Genomic DNA, 24,324 nt, shown 5'->3' with positions numbered 1-24,324 from the left:
AGGCCAATAAATAATAAACATGACAGGGCAGGCAGCTACAATTCACATGAATACACAGATGATAAGCTGGAGCCAAAGCCTTGCCTTAAGGATTTCAGTGCCCTGAAAAAAAGTAAACACACCTTGAGAGGTGTGGCAGTAGTATCTTCAGGTAGCATCTAACTACAATATTTCATTACATAAACATATTCCAATTTCACCTTAGTAGTTTTCATTAAGTTAAAAGAAAAGGATATTCATTCAAGATATGAGAACCAGGCTATTAGTTGTTGAAATTTTTTTCTGTCCCTTTTCCTCAAAAAAACAACAGGGAAGAACTACTTTCTTCACATAGAAGGAAAGAAACAGTTGCTTCCTAACCACTGCCAGCTTTCAGAGCTACATAATCTACTTTTTCACATGCATGATAAATGAAGAAAAATCATTAAAGACCTTTTCCTCATCCACCTCAGTATCTTTGGAGAAAACAAATGAATAAAACATATGATTTATTTTCCATTAATTTCTCAAAATTAGGACTTCCACTTTTTAAAATTTAAATTAGGAACAATCTTATTTTATATATCAATCCCAGTTCCCTCTTCCTCCCATTCTCCCATGGCCCGCATCAAGCCCCATCCCATCCCTCTCCTACTTCACAGAAAGGCTGAGGCCTTCCATGAGGGATCATCAAAGTCTGTCACAACATTTGGGGCAGGGCCTAGGCTGAGAGAGTATCCCTCTATGGAGAATGGGCTTCCAATAGGACTTCCAATTCTAACGTGGTTGAAATTTGCAGACTCAACTTCACACATAATGGCAAAGTTTTACTAATTTAAAAGCTAGTTGGCAGGTAGCAGAACTATACTGCTGCTAGCAGTTAGCTACCCCAATTGAGGAGTCATGCTTCCATTAACCTCTGGGTTTAAATTTCCTTGTTAAAAGTATAAAAGAAAACAAAGAAAGAAGGTGATTCTTCAGGACAAATATGAAACACAAATAAATAACATTAGGTTGTGTCTGCCAAATCTTGCAGAACAAGAAAGTAGATAAGAAAGATCCTTGGCATCCTACAGAAAATAGGCAGGTATCTCAGTATAGCCCAGACACTTTGCCCTGTCACTCAGAACTTCACTAAGAAAGCAAATACATTTTATTGTACAGGGATACCCAGATGCTTACTATTAGAGAGAAGAACAGAAAGGAAGGAAGGAAGGAAGGAAGGAAGGAAGGAAGGAAGGAAGGAAGAAGAAAGGTAGAAAAAAGTGAAAAGAGAAAAAAACCCTACTCCCCTATACTTACCATCCACAAACAAGGCATTTGATAACATTAACTTGACCAAAGAGACTGGAAGTGATCTAATGGTGAAACATAAGATCTTGGTCCCACCTAGCATTGCAAAGAAGAAATAAATGGCAAGATGATGCCAGTGCAGGACTAGGACCAACTGGGATTCTTTATCTGGTAGCTGGTTTCGCTTTCCAAGCATGAGGTATAGACCAGTTATTCCTGTAGAAAATCATACAACACTTTTAGCAACACTCTACATGATTTTGCCCAGCACACATGCAAAAAAATGAACATTGCTAATTTCAATCTACTGGGTCTTCTTTTTTATTTATTCTTTTATTTTGATTTCATTTTATATTCCAAGCACAGTTCTCCCTCCCACTCCTCCTCCTGTCTCCTCTCACCTCTTCCAGTCCATCCCCCACCCATTCCTCCCAAAGTATAAGGGCTTCCATGGGGAGTCAACAAAGACTGGCACATTAAGTTGAGGCAGGACCAAGACCCTTCCCCCTGCATTAAGGCTGAACATGGATCCACCCTAGGGAATGGGCTCTAATAAGCTAGCTCATGCACCAAGAATAGAATCTGGTTCTACTGCCAGGGTCACCTCAGATAGACCAAGCTTCACAACTGTCTCCCACACATGGAGGGCCTAGTTCCATTCCACAGAGGCTCCATGGCTGTCAGTCTAGAGTTCATGAATTCCCACCAGCTTGGTTGAGCTGTCTCTGTAGATTTCACCATCATGATCTTGACCTAATCTAATAATATTACTTCCTATCTGAGCAGTTGCCTATCAGTTATGTAGTGACACTTTAGACTTTCTTAGAGGTCCAAATGCTAATTGAGATAACCAGTTTTAGTCACAACCAATGCTGATGATTTTGGTTCAAGTCTATTCCAACATAAAGTCCAAGATTTATGAGACTGTCCTATAGAGGATGGCTGTTCATTTCCTAGCTACCCTTTATCTAGTGACTATCCAAAGGTCATATAAACCTGAAATACATTGCTAACAAATTATATCACATGGAAATTGTGATAGAACATTTAATAAATATTTTTGAATAAGATATTCAGCTCTGTAATTCTTTAATTTTGTGTGTGTGTGAGAGAGAGAGACTTTTCTATGCATATAAAAACATCAAATTGAAAAAACACAATACAGTGAGTCAACTCACCTACTATTGCCATGCCAACTATGACAATTCCCTCCATAATTTCTGCTCGAATGAAGAATTCTTTGGTAAGAAGGAAGGAAGACCTCTTTTGCTGTTCACAAACATGCTTGAGAATATTCTTTATAATCCACCAAAGAGCTATAATAAAGAAAAGTACTCCAGGAAGAAAATGACCTGGGAAATCCCCTATGACCTACAAAGAAAAGAATATAAAAATGATAGATATTTCATTTCTAGAGCATCACCAAATCATTTCTCATCCCAAAACAGTAGACTAGCTTCTGATGGTTATTAGCACATTGTAGATGATATTATTGTATCAAATATACCCACAAGATTAAAATTCACTTTGACACTTGATAGTGTACATTATGGGAGATGTTTTAATTGCCATCTCTAGTCCAACTTTCACAGCATACCTATGAATAGGGGATTAATAGTCCATTTTCAACTGAAGTACGAGTTTACAGGAGTTAAATGATTTTACCATATCTCACAACTATTAAGCAAATTTTTTTGGTTTTTAACACAAATCTCAAAATGGTGTCAGTGAGAAGGCCTTGGCAATTTATGGGGCCTTGGGTAGATCAGTATTTATCCCTGGTGCACAAATGGACTTTGGGAAACCATTCCATATGGAGGCATGCTCTCTTAGCCTGGACACATGGGGGAGGGCCTAGGCCCTGCCTGGGATGATATGACAGAATTTGAAGATCCCCCATGGAAGACCTCACCCTCCCAGGGGAGCAGAGGGGGGATTGGGTGGGGACTTGGGGGGTTGGGGGTGGGGAAAGAGGAGAGGGAAAGGGAACTGGGATTGAAATTTGAAGCAAGCTTGCTTCTAATTTAAATTTTAAAAAAAGAAAGAAAATAAAACTACCTAATAAAGAAAAAAAACCTGATGCCTTGACTCCAATAGAAGAGAAAGTAGGGGATTGGCTTAAACTCATTGGTACAAGAAATGACTTTTCTGAACAGGGCCCCAATAGCATGGCCATTAAGATGGATAATAAATTTGACCATATGAAATTAAAAAGTTTCTGCACAGCACACAGAATGGAAAATAATCATTACCAGCGATACATCTGACAGATACTTAGTATCTAGAATACATAAAGAACTCAAAAAAATTAAAAACAAGAAAGTAGATGTCCCAATTTAAAACTGGAACATAGAACTGAACATAGAGTTCTCAAAAAAATGAATATAAATGTCTAAGAAATGCTTTTAAGTTGTCAGTATCCATAAACAGCAATGAAATACAAACTGAAACTTCCTTGAGACATTCATAAAAATAAAATATTTTAAAATTGTCAATATAGAGTAAAAGAAAGCAAGAATAGAAGAAATATTCTAGTTTAGATTACTATAGCAGGTAGAAGAACTGTGTTGTCTGGTCTTAAAGGCCAGCTGCCCTATTAGGAGTCCTTGGAGAGCTCATTGAAAACAACCAGTAACTTTGCCTACTAGGCCATACCCTAACCATGCCACATCTAAACTCCTGTCCTCTGGTCCAATCTGGTGAACTTCCTGAACCCTAACATGCCTTCACCCTCTCCAATTTCCAGACCTACCTCAGGTCACATGTCCTTTGAACCAGCTCAGTTTAAGTCCCACCCTCAACTTTCCCAACCTCCAGGCTTGGACCCAGTCACATATCCTGTGTACCAATCTAGTCCAGTGAATCCCCAGACACCAACATACATGACAGATGTTCAACTTTCAGACCTCGCCGGGGATGCTCATTTGCGCACTTACCCAGTCTGGTGAATCTCTAGAACCAAACCTGCTCACACTATCTACAACTCAAAGGCCTACCTTCCGTTGCACAGCCTGTGAGCTAGCCTACGCTGGTGAGTACCAAATATGCTGGCTCAACCACATCATGCTCACACCACCAGGTAAAATTTGTACACCAGCACGAGAGGGTTCAGTCCTTTGTCCTATTTGCATGTCTTCTGTCTTGCCAGTGAATTGGAATCACCCCTATTCCTCCAATCTAAAGTAAACCAAGTATCTGAAGGATTGACCTACCAACTCCTCATACCTCATCTGAAATTACTAATCTTGGTCAACAAGATAAGCAATCTTCCACTCAATAGGGGCATCCTAGAATCTCAAATCCTAGACATACAATCAATGAAAGAAGTTCACATGCCCAGCTCTCATCACAAAAGCACAAATAATATGAAAGACCAAGAAACTGTCTTCCCTCAAATCCACCATCCTATAGAAATGTTCTCCAGTGAGAGCTACCTAGGTGAACCCTAGTGTAGTGAAAATATCTTTTGTCTCCAAAGAGACTGAACTTCAGCCAACTTAATAAAATACTTTGAGATCATTTAAAATTATGTACTAAGTCTTCGGTCCTACTGTGTACTCTGCCTGTTTGGGTGTATGCTCTGCACTTAAACCTACATGAAAAACATAGCTCTAGGGTGGTGGTGGTTCAGCCTTTAATCTCAGCACTAGGGAGGCAGAGACAGGAAGATTTCTGTGAGTTTGAGGCCAGTCTTATCTACTGAGTGAAAGCCAAGGCTGTTATGCAGAGAAACCCTGTCTTGTCTTGAAAAAAAAAAAGCTCTTATCTCAAACTATGTACTCTCCCATACCCCTGACCTAGGGGAGAGAGAGACAGACAGAAGGACAGAGAGAGAGACAGAGACAGACAGAGAGACAGAAACAGAGAGACCGAGACAAAGAGACAGAGAGATAATTGTGGTAACCATTGCTGAAAACAGCCAAAGTAATGAAAGCAACCTTAAACAACAAATATCTAATAACATAGCATCAAAGACAATAATGTATCTTGGAATAAGCCTAACCAAGAAGGTGAAGGACATCTTCAGTAAACCTTTAAATCTCTTTAAAAAGAGATTGAGAAATACACTAGAAGAAAAAAAGACTTTCCATGTTCAAGGATTGATAGAATTAATATTGTGAAAATGGTCAATGTACAAAAAACAATTTACAGATTCAACCACAACGCAAATCAAAATCACTATGACATTCTTCACAGAAATAGAAAAAAATCCTAAAGTTCATAAAATAACTCAGAGAGCCAAACCATTTCTAAAGAGAAATAACAATGCTCTAGGGACTACTGTCCCATGTTTCAAGTTATATTACAGATATATACCATGGAAAACATGTTACTGGCAAAAAATAAAACAGACATGTAGGCCAGTGGAACATAATAGAAGACATGAGTGCATACATCTATAGCAATCTGATATTTGACAAAGATGCCAAAAACAAACACTGGGAAAAAATGTAACATCAAATGGTGCTGGGGAAACTGTAATATAATAAAATTAGTCCTGAATCTATTACTGTGCACAGTAATTAGCTCCAAATTGATCAAAAAACCTCAACATGAAACTTATGATACTAAAAGTACTAGAATATTCTACAAGATGTAGTATAGGAAAGAACTTTCCGAATGGAGTTCCATTTGCCCAAGAATTAAGGTCAGCAATTGGCAAGTGGGACTTCATAAAACGAAAACATTTCTGTACAGCAAAGGAAACAATCAACTAAATGAAAAGGAAGCCCATGAAATAGGGGAGACTCTTTGCCAGCCATATATTTGACAGGGGATTCAAATCTAGAACATACTAAGAAACCAAAAAGAAAGTTAAGAAAACAAATGGTGCAACATATCTGGATATGAAGTTCTCAAAAGAAGTAAGGATCCAGAAAAGTCTTTAAAAGGGTTCAGCATCCCCTGCAATTAAGAAAGTGCAAATGAAAACTGTATTTCATCTCACCCCAGCCAGGATGGATAACATCAAGAAAACAACTGACAATACATGCGGGAGTGGATTGGGAAAGGAGAGCCTACATTCATTCACTCTTGGTGTAATTGCAAACTGCTGCAACCACTCTGGAAATCCAAGTTCAAAAGGTTAAAAATAAATCTACCATGTGAGTCAAGTATACCACTCCTTCGCGTGTGCCCAAAGAACTCATTATCCCGCTCCACAGATAGTTGTTCAACTATGTTTGTTGCCTTCTAACCTGGTAATCCTTGTGCAACTTGTGCGGCTGGAGACTTTCTGGCACCAGACCCTCGTCTAAACTATCCTGATAAACTTGTTTTTCTCAGTCAATCTCTAGACCCTACCTTTATGGATAGTGTCACATGTACTTTACAAAGACTTTCAATGTTGTCAGATCTGATCTGTGTTTAACTTACAAGTAGAAAGAAATTTGGGTATGTTTGGTTGTACATGTGGCGTTAAGTTAATCATCACAAGAATAGTTTTCACCAGATTGTGCTGCTTTTTTTAAATTATTTTTTATTTAGGTTAGAAACAATCTTGTTTCACATGTCAATCCAGGCTCCCTCTCCCTCACCTCCTCCCCCGCCCTCCCCACCATGTCCCCCAGTCTCCCACCCAATCTCCACTCCGATCACCAAGGAGGGTGAGGAACTCCATGGTGGATCTCCAGTAACTGTCATTTCATCCAGGGCAGGGCCTTGGCCCTCCCCCAAGAGTCCCAGCAGAGAGAGCCTCCCATATTGTGGCATAGTCTATTTGTACACCAGGGATAAATACTACCCAAGGCCCCATAGATTACCTAGGCCTCCTTACTGACACTCATATTAAGGGGGTCTGAGTCAGTCCCATGCTTTCCACACAGCCATCAATATGGAATCCAAGTTTCCCCCTTGTTCAGGTCAACTGTTTCTGTGGGTGAAACCAGCCCACTCTGAACTCCTTTGCCCAACAGTTCTCTCTTTCTGACACTGGATTCCAGGAGTTCAGTTCAGTGTTTGTCTGTGGGTATCTGTCTCTGCTTTCATCAGTCACTGGATGAAGGTTCTGTTTCCTAGACTCTCTGGCAGTGGGATTGTATGCTGGCACTCCCCTGATTCATGTCTAAAATCCATAAATGAGTGAATACATACCATGTTTCTCTTTTTGTGACTGGGTTACCTCACTCAGTATGGTTTCTTCTAGTGCCATCCATTTGCCGGCAAATTTCAAGATTCCATTGTTTTTTTTTCCGCTGAATAGTACTCCATTGTGTAAATATACCACATTTTCTCTATCCACTCTTCAGTTGAGGGGCATCTAGGTTGCTTCCAGGTTCTGGCTAATACAAATAATGCTGCTATGAACATAGTGGAGCAAATGTCCTTGTTGTATGGATGTGGATCTTTTGAGTATATGCATAAGAGTGGAATTTCTGGGTCTTGTGGTAGACTGATTCCCATTTTCTTGACTAATCTCCATACTGATTTCCAAAGTGGATATACAAGTTGGCACTCCCACCAACAGTGTAGGAGTGTTCCTCTTTCTCCACATCCTCTCCAGCATAAGCTGTCATTGGAGATTTTGATTTTAGCCATTCTGACAGGAGTGAGTTGGTATCTCAGAGTTGTTTTGATTTGCATTCCCCTGATGGCTAGGGATGGTGAGCATTTTCTCAAGTGTCTCTCAGCCATTTTAGTATCCTCTATTGAGAATTCTCTATTTAGTTCTGTACCCCATTTCTTGATTGGATCCATTGGTGTTTTGGATACTTGCTTCTTAAGTTCTCTGTAAATTTTGGATATCAGCCCTCTGTCAGATGTGGGCTTAGTGAATATCTTTTCCCAATCTGTGTGTTGCCTTTTTGTCTTGCTGACTGTGTCCTTTGCCTTACAGAAGCTTCTCAGTTTCAGGAGGTCCCATTTATTAATTGTCAATCACAGTGTTTGTGCTAATGGTGTTATGTTCAGGAAGCAGTCTCCTGTACCAATTCGTTCAAGGGTACCACCCACTTTCTCTTCTAAGAGGTTCAGTGTGGCTGGATTTATGTTGAGGTCTTTGATCCATTTGGACTTAAGTTTTGTGCATGGCGATAGACATGGATCGATCTGCATTCTTCTACATGCCAGTCTCCAATTATGCCAGCACCATTTGTTGAAGATGCTTTCTTTATTCCATTGTATATTTTTAGCTTCTTTGTCAAAGATCAGATGTTCGTACGTGTGTGGGTTAATACCCGGGTTTTCAATTCGATTCCATTGGTCTACCTGTCTTTTTTTTTTTTTTTTTTTTTTTTTTTGGCCAATACCAAGCTGTTTTTCAGGACTACAACTCTATAATAGAGTTTGAAGTCAGGGATGGCAATGCCTCCAGATGTTGCTGTGTTGAATAAGGTTGTTTTGGCGATCCTAGGTCTTTTGCTTTTCCATACAAACTTGATTATTGTTCTTTCAAGGTCTGTGAAGAATTGCGCTGGGATGGTGATTGCGTTAAATCCGTATATTGCTTTTGGTAAGACTGCCATTTTTTTTTTGTATTTACGAGACAGGGTTTCTCTGTATTGTTTTGAAGGCTGTTGGTTCAGCCTGGCCTCGAACTCACAGAGATCCGCCTGCCTCTGCCTCCCGAGTGCTGGGATTAAAGGCGTGTGCCACCACTGCCCGTCAAGATTGCCATTTTTAATATGTTGATGCTACCTATCCAAGAGCAGGGGAGATCTTTCCATTTTCTGGTGTCTTCTTTACTTTCTTTTTTTAAAGACTCAACGTTCTTGCTATACAGACCTTTCACTTGTTTGGTTAGCTTACCCCAAGGTATTTTATGTTGTTTGCGGCTATTGTAAAGAGCAATGTTTCTCTGATTTCTTTTTCAACCCTTTTATCATCTGTATATAGTAGGGCTACTGGTTTTCTTGAGTTGATCTTGTATCCAGGCATTTTGCTGAAAGTATTTATCAGCTGCAGGAGTTCCCTGGTCGAGTTTTTTGGGTCACTGATGCAAACTATCATATCTTCTGCAAATAGTGAAAGTTTTACCTCTTCCTTTCCAATTTGTATCCCCTTGATCTCCTTTTGTTGTCATATTGTTCTAGCTAGAATCAAGTACAATATTGAAGAGGTATGGAGAGAGTGGACAGCCTGTCTTGTTCCTGATCTTAGAGGAGTTACATTGAGTTTCTGTCCATTTAGTTTAATTTTGGCTGTTGGTTAGCTGTATATAGCTTTTATTATGTTGAGGTAAGTTCCTGTTATTCCAGATCTCTCCAAGACCTTTATCATTAAGGGATGTTGGATTTTGTCAAAGGCTTTTTCAGCATCCAGTGAGATGATCATATGATTTTTGCTTCTCAGCTTGTTTATATGGCGTATTACATTGATGAATTTCATATGTTGAACTATCCCTACATCGCTGGGATGAAACCTACTTGATTGTGGTGAATGATTGTTTTGATGTGTTCTTGGATCCGATTTGCCAGTATTTCATTGACTATTTTTGCATTAATGTTCATGAGGGATATTGGTGTGAAGTTCTCTTTCTTAGTTGTGTCTTTGTGTGGCTTGGCGATCAAGGTTATTGAAGTCTCGTAGAAAGAGTTTGGCAAAGACCATACTGCTTCTATTGTGTGGAATACTTTGAGAAGAATTGGTATAAGATGTTCTTTGAATTTCTGGTAGAATTCTGCACTGAGGCCATCTGGCCTTGGGCTTTTTTTATTTGGGAGACTTTTAATTACTGCTTCTATTTCCTTAGAGGTTATAGATCTATTTAAATTGCTTATCTGTTCTTGATTTAATTTTGACAAGTGATATCTATCCAGAAAGTTGTCCATTTCCTTTAGATTTTCAAATTGTGTGGAGTACAGGTTTTCAAAGTATGGCCTGGTTATTCCCAGGATTTCCTCAGTGTCTGTTGTTATGTCCCCCTTTTTGTTTTCTGATTTTGTTAATTTACATGTTCACACTCTGTCGTTTGGTAAGTTTGGATAAAGGTTTGTCTATCTTGTTGATTTTCTCAAAGAACCAACCCTTCTTTATATTGATTTTTGTATTGTTTTCCTAGTCTCTGCTTTATTGATTTCAGCCTTCAATTTAATTATTTCCTGGTGTCTACACCTCCTGGGTGAATTTGCTTCTTTGTGTTCTAGAGCTTTCAGTTGTGCTGTTAATTCTCTAGTGTAACTATTCTCCAGTTTCTTCATGTGGGCACTTAGTGCTATGAACTTTCCTCTTAGCACTGCTTTCAAAGTGTCCCATAGGATTGGGTATGTTGTGTCTTCATTCTCATTGATTTCTAGGAAGTCTTTAATTTCTTTTTTTATTTCTTCATTGACCCCAGAATGGTGCAATTGTGCATTATTCAACTTCCATGATTTTGTAGGGTTTCTGCAATTTGTGTTGTTGTTGAATTCTAATTTTAACACGTGGTGGTCTAATAAGGTGCATGGTGTTATTCCAATTCTTTGTACCTGTTTAGATTTGATATGTTGCCAAGTATGTGGTCAATGTGGTGCTGAGAAGCAAGTATATTCTTTTTTATTTGGGTGGAATGTTCTATAGATGTCTGTTAATCCCAATTGGGTCATAACTTCTATTAGTTCCTTTGCTTCTTTGTTAAGTTTCTGTCTAGAGGTCAGAGTGGGGTGTTTAAGTCTCCCACTATAAGTGTGTGGAACTTTATATGTGATTTGAGTTTTAGTAATGTTTCTTTTATGAATGTGGGTGCCTTTGTATTCGGGGCATAGATGTTCAAAATTGAAACTTCATCTTGGTGGATTTCTCTTGTGATGAGTATGAAGTGCCCTCCTTCATCTCTTTTGATTGATTTTAATTTGAAATCTAATTATTATTGTGTTGTGACAAAATTAAGTGACAACCTAAGTGTGTGTCCAAAATGGACAAAGGAAAGAATTTTGTATTTTTAAGCACCTGCCACTCAATTCCATGAGGTCACAATCTTCTCCACTTTTACACTTGACATGACAAACTCAGATAGATTAAGTAACCTACTTGGGTTCTAATAGCTTATAGTCAGCAAGGCAGAGATGTGTCTGTCTCTAGATCTTCATAATCTCTCCTATCCTTTTCACCCTTTTCCATGCTTCAAAACCTAATCATAATAATTATAGTGAATACTTATTGAATGCCACCTCTACAGGAAACACATCATTGAGATTATTCTATCAAATCTAATGAAAAATTATACAAGAGGTTCGTGTCATGAAGACAAAATATCTAGTTGTTTAGGCAACAAGGATATAATGTACCACGAGGCTGGAGATTCATAGAAACAGTTCGCAAGACCTCCTCAGATGACTGAGAAGTAGAACAGAATTGGTGATACCTGCTGTACCCAGATTGAAGACTGATTTTATGAAGTCTTTATTAGTTTGTGGAGGGACTCCTGTTTCTTCTTTTGCTGGAGTGAATGGGGACAGATCTCAGTGTTGTTCCATGTGTACTTCTGCCAGAGGAATCTCCATTTGCCTGGTCTCCTATGATCCAGGTATAAAACCACAGAAGGGCAGCTCAGGCAGGAGGCTCCAAAGGCCATTCCCTGAACTAAGTCTTTCTCCCTTAGAGGTCCAGGCTTGGTCTATATACATGCACCACTAAATAACATGACTAGAGCCACTCCTTAACAGACAGACTGTGAAGAAAGTAAACCATAAAATAGCTCTTCTGAATAGGAACAGGACAGAGAGGCATTTCTCAAATTTAGGACATGTATAGATCTTTCATTTTAAAAGGAAGAATTTTAGACCTCTTATGCTAGCTGAAATTGTTTAACATTTTTAAATAGTAAGGCTAATTTAGCTGGACAAGTAAAAAATACAAATAAATTCACAAATTAAATATAAAGAAGACTTTAAAATCCACACAAACCTTAATGCAAAACAGATATATGAGAACGTTTTATGAAGGGTAAGGAGTGCTTGGATAAACGATCTTTCAAGACTGAGGAGGCAATCAAGCTAAGAAAAAAGTCATAAAAATTAGACTTTATCAGCAAATCTAAGAGAAATCTGCACCCCTACCCCCACCCCCAAACTGCTCCCAGGAGGACTTGGCAGGACCTTGCAAGACACCCACATCAGAAGCAAGCCTGCCCAGCAGACCTCAGGCAAGTACCAGATGAAGGTCATAAGAATTTAAAATTGAGAAATTGCCGATGCTCACTCCCACACCCTATGGTCTGGAGGAACAAAGAATCTGACCACAGAACTTTTGGGAGTGGCCAACCAATGTGTGGTTTAACTTCAAGGTCCACACCTTGCTGGAGGGCCAGGAACTGAAGACTGGATAGCCCAAACATGCCAGGACAGAAAAAAAATCAAGGAAATGATTGCCAATGATATTCTGCTACATTCATAGATCAGTGCTTGTCCAGTCATCATCAGAGAGACTTCCTCTAGCAGCAAATGGGAGTCTGTGCAGAAATCCACAGCCAGACATTATAGGGAGAGTCTCAATTGAAGGCTTCTGTCCCATCCCTGTTCTCAGAGATAGGGAAACCCCAAGGAAGAAGGGGAGGAAAGATTGTAGGAGTCAAATGGGTGAGATGTACCAGGAAAACAGTGACCACTGAATCAACTAAGCAGGGCTCATATGAGTTCAGAGACTGAACCAGCAAGCACTGGGCATGCATGGGTTTGCACCAGGTCCTATACGTATTTGTTATGGCTGTTAACCCAGTGGTTTTATGGGATTCCTAACAGTGGGAGTAGGTGTGTCTCTGACTCTTTTGCCTGTTCTTCTGACTCTTTTCCTCCCATTGGGTTGCCTTGTCTAGCCTCGATATGAGGGATTTTATTCAAACTAAAATCCACTGAAATATTGACTAGTACATTATGCTGTTTTCTCTTATTAACCTCGTTAATTAAAGTAGCCCCATATGTGCCTATCATGGTGCTAAATACAAATGCCAATCATAGCAGAGATTACTGGCTGAACTTCAAGAACAGAAGAAACCCATCTTAATGAACTAGACATCATCTGAATGAACTAGATATGCCTGTAACATTCCTTAATCATTGTTGAGATAGTAGTATGGAGGCTTTTAGCATAATAAAAACCCTGTAGATATCTGCCACCCATAATATAAGACCATATCAGCAGATTCCCTGGAATTTATTGACTTGAATTTGGAAAAAATTAGGAAGAAATGTATCCAGATAACTAATGACAGGAAATTCCTTTTATAAGATTATTTCAACTAATAAATATGAGACAAAATGGTAAAATGTAGAACTTCACAAGTCCTTAATTTGTGACAGTTAATCAACAGTTGTCAGGCTATAAGAGAGATATAATCAAACAAAATGTGAACAAGGAAGGAACTTAACCTCAGACCCAATCTGTCTAGATAATTACGAGTTTATAGGAATTAGAGAGACTGGGAATACTGTTGAATAACACAAAAACTATCATTCCATTTTTTATTTTATGGAAGAACTACACACATCATGTTTAAACTTTTCTAAATAATCTGTTTTCCATTGTTATGATGAAATAAAGGAAAGAAGTTCCTCGACCCTTTACGGAATGCAGTCTCTAGAGAATAGCATGGCCATCACACCTGTGGCTATCCATCAGAGACCTAACAGGATTTGATCCATCCATGGAGGGGGGAAGATAGCACAGGCCTCTTCTCTCCCCAAAGGTATGGAGACAGTTAGCAGCTGATGGGAAAGATGTTTTCTCTGTTGATACAACCACTCATAAGTTGCCAGACCTCCCATAAATAGTTCCAATCAAACTCTTTGGTTCATAGGCTACATGGGTAAACTTGTTTCTAGAATCCTTTTGGGTACACTATTATAAGGCAAGTAGGTGTTTGTTTATGTCTCCTCAGAAAGAGTTCACACAAGCTCATTTACTTTTAAGATAAAGATAGTATCAGTCCCACGTATTCGGACTCTAGTGAGGTTCTTGAGGACCTTGTTTCATATGGCATCACAGGTAAAGTGTGTAAGAAGGAAAGTTTAAATTGTAAGTTGGAAAGCAAAGAAAGAAGGAGATTCTGGACTATCCTTTCATAACAACCCAACTCTCAGAAAATGCTGGGATTCCATGATGTTGCATTAAACTCTGTAGATGGCAGTACCCACAATGATCAAACATCTTTGCATTAGGTCCATGGCTTCTCAACACTAGGTACTAGGTTTCTATACTTCAACAGTTGGGGCTCAAAACTCATTCAAACAATAGTAACACCTAACCTAGTAACCTAACAACTTATTAGCACAGTGCACTACAGTTAAAACTTTGAGATCACATGGGATTTTGCTTTCTATCACATGAGATGGTATCACAATGTGTATTGATAACTTGGGAAATTCAAGGTAGTATACCCATAGAATGTAAGTATGTCACTTCATTCAATCCAAAAGTCAAAAAAATTTCAAGTGCAGTCATCATAAATTGAGAGTTACCAGTAGTATATTTATGGATATTATGGAGGGATTCGCAGTGTTTCACCAAACACAGACTTAAATAATAATATTGTGGTGAGAAAGAAGTGGATGAAAGGATAGGCAACATTAGTGTTGAGGTAGTTAGTGGACAAACTATATTATTTGCCATAGTTTTATATTTGCTTTAAATTTTCCTCTGGAAAAAATTAAAAGATGGAAAATACAGAGATCCATTTTTTTCTGCATAAGGCCTGGTGACAGAACAAAGTATCAGAAACCAAAGCCATCATGAGAAATAAAAAATTTAAGGTTTACTAGGGATCAGTTAAGACTGCTAAAGCTGATCTTAGAAGTTACTCTTCTCTTGACCTTGAACTTCCAGTATTACTTAGATTGTACTACATCCACATCACTACCCTTAGCATTTACACGCACCATATTGAAACAGCCTGTCTCATGACCCAGCTCTTCCCTTGACCTAGAAATTCCTTACTCACCAATACCTCAAGCCTGCATGCAAACTGTATTATGTGATTTTGAATAAAATCTTTAATTTTTTATTTAGACTAAGGATTCCTAGGATATCCTGTTTATTAATTAAACACATGGAAAAATTAGTTCAATGCCATCTTTTGAAATCAAGATTACACAGAAAAACTGTAGAAAAATAAAAAAGGGATAGATGTGTAGGTAAAAGCTCAATTTCAGATATGGAAAGATAAACAAGTTCAAGGAAATTGGCTGACCAAAGTACAGGAAAATAAAGGGCATATGGATTGACAACTGTCTTTTCCATTCCCTGATACAACACTTAAGTTCATTATTTCAGCTCCTAAATCCCCACCTGTGGTTCATTTTCTACTGTACAAAAGGTCAACACATAAGTTCATGACAAAAACTACAATGAACAAAAGGAATCAGCAACCATCTCTGATCTGACATTATACATGTTGACCTCTCGGCATTTCCTCTCCAACCTGGCTGCATGGCTATGAAGAACACCTAACACAGAGATCCGAAACATTCCCACAAATGCATCTGAATAAATGTGACATCTGCACAGGAACTTATGTCAATACCTGAAGATGGAATGAGTTTAGCAACAACAGAGCTATAAAAGTCTAGGAAACCTGGTGGCACTTTATGCTCCGTGTAAGCAATTAATAATTAGGGTAAGTGTGGCTCTTTTTTTTTCTTTTATCATTTTTATTTTAATTTTAAATAGCTTGTTTTACATGTCAATCCCAATTCCCTGTCCCTCCCCTCCTCCCGCACTCCCCTTCCCCCCAGCCTCCCACTCTATTGCCAAATCCTTCCACATAGGGGATATCTAGAGTCTGTCATTTCACTCTGGGTAGGGTCCAGGCACTCCCCCTAAGAGTCCAGGCTGAGAGAGCATCCCTCTTTGTGCTATGGGCACACGATGACTGTTTGTATTCCAGGGATAGACACTGATCCACTGCTCAGGGCCCCATAGGTTGCCCAGGCCTTCTCGCTGACACTCACATTTGGGGAGTCTAGATCAGTCCCATGCTGGCTTCCCGCTGTCAGTCTGGGGCCCAAGAGCTCTCCCCTGTTCAGATCAGCTGTCTCTGCTGGTTTTGCCAGCCCATTCTTTGCCAATTTGCTCATCACTCCTCTCTCTCTGTCACTGGGTTCCTTGGGTTCAGTTCAGTGATTAATTGTGTGTTTGCCTCTGCTTCCATCAGTCACAGGATGAAGGCTCCCGGATGGTTATAGACATCAAGTTCATTATCAGGAATGGGCATTCGAGGTGGTCTCTCCACTGTTGCTTAGCTTGCCAATTGGTGTTATCCCTTTAGATCACTCGAGGTCACTCTGGTGCCTGATCTGTCTTCTAACCTATGATTCCCTCATCCCCCTAATCTACCCCCACCCACTCAACTTCCTGTTCCCCCATGACCTAAGTGTGGCTCTTATATTATGCATTATTTAACATTTAAATTTCATTATTCATTCTATTTTTATTTGGCATCCACGGGATGATGCCCATTTCAACACTTTGGAGTACAGACCGGAAATCTGTACACGATTTTAACACTTCACCTCTGTAAAGATTTAACTCTATGGAGGCATGACTAGCAATAGGAGAAGAACTGAGATGTGACTAGATGAATCTATGTCCTCAGGTTCAATCCCTTTTTTACTGTACTTCACTGACAAGATCCCAACAAGTTAATAAACAATAGACATTTAGTTAAGAATGGCAAAAGGCAACTGATATACCAGCAATTACATGGCTTAATTATGGATCATAAAACCAGCTGTGCAATAAAAGTAGATGACCCACAAAGATCTATTAGATTTTCAAGTCACTCCTGTTGTCTACAGTACTTACCTTAAGGAACCTCAGAGATTCTACACAGAATAGTATCTAGAACTTTCATCCAGCTCCACAGTATTTCCAGACAATAGTCACACTGTTCTATAGTTGGATCATAGCCCAACAATAATTAAGAAAATGCTAACTGAGACTAGGGGCTGCAGAAGAATCCAGAAGTTCCCAGATGCATACCTATTAACCAATATATGTTGTGCTTGAAGTTTATTTAAACAGATGTTGAGGACTAAGAACTCAGTATGGACTAGGCTCTTGGAAAATGCATTGTGTGCAATGTCTTATCTGTTCAACTTGAAGGATACAAAGTTCTGTTTGCCTCCTGATATGCAGAAATGATGAAACAATAAATTTAGGAGAACGTTCCCATGGCTAGTTTAATGGCAGAGCTTGAAACTGGTCTGATGACTCCAGAGCCTAAGCTCATGTTAACATGTTCTCACAGTTTCCGCAGAGACAAATTGGTCAACTTTGAGGGACAAGGATGACTACCCTTCTGGGGCAATGCAGGATAAAAGCAGAAATGTGACAAGGTGGATAGATACAGGGGGAAGGGCTTGGTCCTGCCTCAACTTGGTGTACCAGAGAACTCCCCAAGGAAGTCCTTATCCCCTCTGAGGAGTGGATGGAGGTGAGAAGGGGGAACCAGGGGTTAGGAGGAGGGAGGGGAGAGGGTATGTAAAATAAAAAATATTTTTAAATAAAAAACTTATTTAAGAAAAAGAAAAGCTTTGAAGCAGAGAAGCTACATGAGCCAAATGGCATTTCATTAAGATTAACTTGTGAGCCAAGCCCAAAATATACTCCAGGGAGCATAAAGAGCCTGTAGGCAAAGATGCAATCAGGAGGATATTGCAAATGCTCATTTGCCAGATGCCAAGTCTGAGTCAGAACGGGATGATGAGAGCAAAAACTAAAGTGACAGACTTCAATGGCACCTAATACCAAGCTTGAAGGAAGAACAGACCCGCCCTAGAAGACTGTGTGATCAAGACTATGTGTGGTCCTGGATGACCTGGAGAGAGAAAAGAAGGGAAACTGCTACCAGGGCAGTCTAGTGACCTTCCCTGCTCTCCAAAGTACTTGCCTCACCTGCCTGTTTCTTCACCAGAACACAAGCTGCAAGGACTCAGGAAGGGGTCTGTCAGTCCCACAGGCTTTCTCATTGTTGACCAAGAGTTGGATGTCGGGTAAATCGGTAGCCAGTATCTGACAGGCCATCTCCACGTTCCTGGATTCTCCATATGGGACGAGGCTTCCCCAAGACTCAGCACTAGTGCACTAGTGTGTCTGTCTCAAGAGATTTTCCTTTGCGATGTTTTAAATCACATAATTCTATTTAATATCCATTATAATACAGAATTTTATGGTTTTTTTTCTTTAACTCCTGCTGGGTTTTTTGTTTTGTTTTTGGTTTTGTTTGTTTGTTTGTTTTTCGTTTTACGAGACAGAGTTTCTCTGTATTGTTTTGGAGGCTGTCGGTCCATCCTGGCCTCGAACTCACTAAGATCCGCCTGCCTCTGCCTCCCGAGTGCTGGGATTAAAGGCGTGCGCCACCACCACCCAGCTCATACTCCTGCTGTTTTTTACCTGCCTTTGCAAGACTGCTAGGCTCAGCTACGTCAGTTTTTGTTCTCACTGCAGAATTTCCAGCAGTCAGAAGCACAGTACCCAGTAGAAGCACAAGGGCAAAGTTAAATTCTCAGTTACCCAGAAGCAAGATTGCTCAGCAAATAAATGTATTTGCAGCCAAACCTGGTCACCTGACTGCCGTGGTAGGAACTGACAAGGCAGAAGGAGAGGGCAGACTCCTGAAAGTTGTCATCTGACATCTGCACACGTGCACGTGAATGTGAACACACAGAATAAATGAAGTAAAAATTAAATTCCCATCACAACATTCCTAAAAGTAAGAGGCTTACTTTTTGAATTGTGAAGTTAAGTTTAATATTTTTGTAACCAAATAGATCCAAATATTATCATACAATAGTTGTTATTCCTTTCCTTTGTTTTCACTCAAAATTCTCATTTATAAAAACATCACTGCAAATTTTACAAAAATGCTTACCAGCCAGAGACTGAAAACCACCTCAGAACTCACCAGACTCTGACTTTTTACAGAAAAATCCTCCACAGATGCAAAATTGTTCTACTAGTCTGCATTTAAGAAGGAATTCCATGGGAATAATGGTTTGGGGAGAACAGTGTTATTTCACACTGGGAACACACCTCAGATGAGATGTTTCATTTTAAATGTTCACTTGGGGGTAGTGGCTACTTACAGCTGTTACGGGACTCTTAGTATGCCTTACATATTTAGCAAAGACTTGAATGAAAGAGGGAGAAGGGGGGCAGAGAAGCCAAAACCTTTTAAATGCATAGTGGTCTATTCCTTCACAAGAGTTATTCCATTTCATTCTTTCACCAACCCCAGTGAAGGAGGTATGACAACCTCCTTTATCAGTAGAGGTGCATGTAAAGTCATCATGAAACTTACACATGATCACATTATCCTTGGAGTGAAAGAAAGATTCAGAATGCAGCTCCTACAATCACAACAGCCATTCACGAGTCAGCTCAATGCAACTACAAATCACATTTTCCATTCTACTTTCTACTTTGCTTTAGTCAGGTACAACCCATAGGAAGATACCATGGCTCCAAGAGTCAGCAGTGCAGCCGTGGCTCCAGTGCCAAGGACTGGGACTAGAAAAATAGCTGACAAACTCAAGGTAACCAGCTCTCATTGTGTTCTGCCATGTGCCAGGCATTCCATTTTTAGTTATTGCATGAAGGGTTAGGTATCATTACGATGTTTCCAACAAAGCGTGTCTCAGTGGAGACATCCCTTTTCCCATCCCCGCTCTCATTTGCATCTTGGCCTTCTCTTCTCTTTACGTGACACATGTCCTTTTGCCCTCACCCCTCTGCTAGCTCCTCCTCTGACACTCCCCTTGACTCTTTTTTAGCTTTTTATCCTTGAACCACATGGATAACCACTTATAGATGAACACATACACATTACACTATTACAAGATCTGCAAATAAGAGTGAACATAACAGTTTTTTTTACTTTGAGCCAAATTTTTTCTTGTTTTTTCCCCAATGCTGAGTACACCAAAGGGCTTTGTGCATAGTAGGTGAGAATTCTGTCAGCTGAGTTAAATCACCAGCAGCTAAAACTCTTTTCCCTAACTTTATCTCCCAAACCTCACCACCCTGAGAAATTAATGCTATGGTTATACCCACTTTACAAAACAGACATATGAGATTATTCCCAGCACTGGGAAGGGAGAGGCAGTAGGATCAAGAGTATAAGGCTAACCTCACAATACAGTGAACTTAAGGCTAGCCTGAGATAGATGAGATCCATCTCAAAACGAGAGGCAGTAGGCTACAGGAAACACATTATCAAACCAAAAGTTACTCCAAAAATAGAAGACTAACCTTTGGGTGTTTAGAGTCAGTTCTTGCTTCTGAGCCATTCATCTTGCTTGGTGTCAATAGATGAAGCACGCTGGGATTGACACCACAGGGAAGAGAAAGAAGCAGCTGCAGCGATTTTCTTGAAGGAAACAGTAAGATGAAACTTGAGATCTCACAGATAGTTTCACACAGCCAAAAACAACTAGCATACAATGCTGAGACTTTTCACTTCACGTTTATCCTTGCCCAAGTTAATACTCGTGTGCTGAAGGTGTGCTGTGATGTTGCTAATAATCGTGTCAGATGCTGCTCATCACTCAAAAGGAATCTATTTGATCAGCATCTGTCTTGTCACAGCCCAGAGAAACCATGTACTCTCTTCCTACTCATCTTCTTCCTGGTTTTACTCACTTCCTAGGGCCTCCACCCAACCTATAAATTGTCCAGGTCCAGGAATGAATATCATTAAACATGAAAATTTATCATCTGCTCATTAAGCAAGGGCTCACATTGCCCCACTATCCTGTACAGTCAGGGAAGCACTATGTAGTCATTAATGTCAGAGGCTTTTTACATACTTGCATGGTAGATTTATTCATTTGTGTTCACTCTCACTAATCCCAGTGGCTGATCTATCATCACTGTGATATTGTTTAACCTGCCAACACTGCTGTCCAGAATGCAGGATTCACATGAGGAGTGGGTACACCCATAATCTTGCTTTTCCCAGCTAAGTCAACCTGCTATCCAAACATCCACACTCGCTCCCCAACACCAGCAGCAGAGCAGGAAAATGGTGAAGTCCCTCATCTGAACTGTCCCTATAAGGACTCAACTCAGGAAGGAATAGCCACAGCTGTGGGTGCTGGTTTCAGCATTTTGGCTGAACAACCAATGAGACCATCTATTTGTCCTTCCTTCAGAAGTAAGCTCTCTTTGAGGGACCCATTGTGGCACAGACTTTTAATCCTAGCACTCTGGGGAATGGGGGAGCAGAGCCAGAAAGATCTTTATGAGTTCAATTGAGGCCAGTCTGGTCTATATAGTGAATGCCAGCCCAGCCTGGACTACATGTGAGACCCTGTCTCAACAAAACAAAGCAAAACAAAAGTAACAAACAGGAAAGTCCTAATGGAGAGGATATGGAGCGCATGCATGAAATGTAAGAGTGTGCTGTCATACTACAAAAGACAAAAGGAAGAAAGAAGTTCATTAGAAAATAGCTTCTTAGACAATCATGGTTTTATATGTGATGTCAGCACTCAAGTGAGTTTGAAATCAGCCTAGGTTACTTAGAGAGATCCAATTTTAAACAGCCAAAAGAAACAAAAGAAGGGAGAGGAAGGAAGGGAGGGAGGGAGGGAGGAAGGGAAGGAAGGAGGGAGGGAGGGAGGAAGAGAGGGAGGGAGGCAGGGAGGGAGGGAGGCAGGAAGGCAGGGAGGGAGGGAGGGAGGGAGAGAGGGAGTGAGGAAGAGAGGGAGGGAGGCAGGGAGGCAGGGAGGTAGGGAGGGAGGAAGGGAGTGAGGAAGAGAGGGAGGGAGGGAGGGTGGGAGGCAGGGAGGGAGGGAGGGAAAGAAGGAATGAAGGAAGGGAAAGGAAAGAAGGAAGTCAGGGAAAGGAAGGAAGGAATGAAGGGAGGGAGGGGGAAGAAAGGAAGGAAGGAAGGGAGGGAGGGAGGGAGGGAGGGAGGGAGGGAGGGAGGAAGGAAGGAAGGAAGGAAGGAAGGAAGGAAGGAAGGAAGGAAGGAAGGAAGGAAGGGACAGAGGTGGGAGGCAGTTAGGAGAAGAGATTCAGCAGGAAGGGGAGATGGGGGAAAGGAGAGAGGGAGACAAGGAGTGTCTTCTTTTCAAAGGACATGTGTAATACATGTTGTCAAGACCTTAATCATCCCTTAAACTGGAAGATCTGGATCAGCATGAAAGCATTCTAGAGGAGGAAAAATGACCTCCCAAAGCCTTCTACCAAGCAATAAATACACTAGAACCACGGGATAACTTGCAGCAATCTATTCTCTCCCTCTATCACGGGGGTCCCAGGGAACAAACTCAGGTGGTCAGGCCTGGCAGCAAGTGCCTTTGTCCATAAAACCGTCTTCCTAACCCCTTTCTTCTTTAGCAGTCTCCCCTTCACATTGTTTGTGGAATCAGTGGAACTAACCAGTAGACCTTAACCCAACACTGCCCCCTGCCCCGAGGCACCTCAGCCAATATCCCCTTAACTGTTCAGTCAAGCATCTCATCTACTACATTCGTTTTTAAGATGTTGTTAATGGTGGTGTGTGGATTAAAGGAAAGGTAAGTCCAAAGGGAAGGACAGTGAGATTCTTTAAACAAAATGACACAAAAATGATGACATGAAAGGTGTGTTTCCTATGGTCACAAGCATTATGATACCTAGATAAGATGCTCAGGGAGGGAGAGAGGAAGGCACCCTTTTTACACATTGCCCCCATGAATACAAATAACTACAACTACTTCAAGACCCACGCCTACCTCACTACCCACTCAATGTTATGTTATTCTTTTCTTTAGTCCATTAAAAGTTCAACTTCAGTTGCCAAACTCTCCCAGGTGTGAATTGTGCCCCAGGACATGTTTGATCTACCAACGATCACACCCTTAAAGAAAACCAACACTTCCTGTCTGGGCAGCCACCAAATATCAACAACTCACCTGCATTTCTCAACCTCCTCTCTCTTTCTCACTGGAAAATACAGAACCAAACCTTCTCTAGTTTGTGTTGACACTAGAAAACTGCTATGTGGGTTTTGGTGGTTGTTGTTGGTATTATGAAATACGGTAAACTACCCTAATCCTGAAAGCCAAAATGATGACCAAGGTGATACAGACAAGAATCTACCTTACGTTCCCTCATCTAGTCACCCAACCTAGAGTAGTCACTCGTGAGAACAGGGTCAAGTGTTCCAGGACCATTGATGGACAACGCTCTTTCTAAACAAAAAAGTGATTGGAAGTGTCTCTTCTCCACATGAAAACCAAATTAAAATTTCTCCAAAGACTCCAGTTCCAGCCATATCTCCCAAAGAAAGTAAATATTTAATGAAACCATGATTTTCCATAAGATGCTTAGTACAAATTGAAATAGGCAACATTTTAAATCTTTTCCCCATAGCCAAGAGCTTGATAAATTGCAAGAAGAAAATCCACGCACCTGCATAGGCAGAATGGAAAAGGACCTCTGGATGCTTAGTACCAGTCAAACTGATGGAAATTTACTCTGGCAACAAGTGCCTAAGATATGCAGAACGTGAAGTATCAGTCTGACCTTCAGGGATGGGGACTCACAAGGCGTCAGATAAACACGCCTAGAAAACACATTAAAAATTGTCAGAATCACAGAAGAGACAGCCAGACTCAAAGTGCAGTGCTCAGTTGTGGACCTGCAGAGTCGTAGTCCTCTGTCCTCACCTCCAGCCTCCATGGATGAATAATATCCAGACCTTAAGCCTGTGCTGGTGAATGCAGCTCTCTTAGCACGCGTCTCACCAGGATTACAAGGCTTTGGCTCTGCACCTTGGTTTATCCAGTTCTTAAACCTGTCTGAGATCTCGCTTCTCTGGTGTGGCCCTTACCACCCTCTAAGACCTTCTTTTATTCTGAGTCATGCATTAGCCTCAGAAAGTTAATACCACTTCATTTGTCTATCTTCACTGTCCCTTATTCTGAATTCTGTGTCACTGGATACTATTGCAGCTTGACTCAGCTTCTCATGATCCAATATGGTGGGATCAAACATTATATATATGCATTATATATTATATATATGTTTGTTTAAATAGTAATGAATATCAAAACATGAACACCTAAGAAGCCAAAGAAGTATCGAAACAGAGGATGGTTTGGTGATCTCTGGCTTATTATGAACAAAATATTATACTGGAAGCATTATCAAAAA

At 40.4% G+C, this 24,324-nt stretch overlaps 1 protein-coding gene across 3 annotated transcripts in view; it reads right to left on the bottom strand.

Annotated features, from left to right (window-relative positions):
- Positions 1–23,710, bottom strand: part of LOC101832378 (transmembrane protein 45A-like) — a 28,850-nt gene extending 5,140 nt beyond the window's left edge. Inside the window, exons 1-4 of one of the 3 annotated variants that reach the window (XM_040750640.1) lie at positions 23,581–23,710; positions 20,431–20,548; positions 2,451–2,643; positions 1,282–1,488 (exon numbers count right to left, since the gene is read on the bottom strand). In XM_040750640.1, coding sequence (XP_040606574.1) covers positions 1,282–1,488; positions 2,451–2,643; positions 20,431–20,472 — 442 coding nt within the window. In that variant the 5' untranslated portion in view covers positions 20,473–20,548; positions 23,581–23,710. Of the gene's footprint in view, positions 1–1,281; positions 1,489–2,450; positions 2,644–20,430; positions 20,935–23,580 lie in introns of those variants that run through there. The other 2 variants (XM_040750641.1, XM_021231023.2) reach the window with 2 other exon arrangements.
- Between the last annotated feature and the right edge of the window lie 614 nt (positions 23,711–24,324).

The sequence above is a fragment of the Mesocricetus auratus genome, unplaced genomic scaffold (genome assembly GCF_017639785.1).
Source record: "Mesocricetus auratus isolate SY011 unplaced genomic scaffold, BCM_Maur_2.0 Super-Scaffold_100008, whole genome shotgun sequence".
NCBI classification, from domain to species: domain Eukaryota; kingdom Metazoa; phylum Chordata; class Mammalia; order Rodentia; family Cricetidae; genus Mesocricetus; species Mesocricetus auratus.
This window is presented reverse-complemented; position numbering and strand designations above follow the sequence as displayed.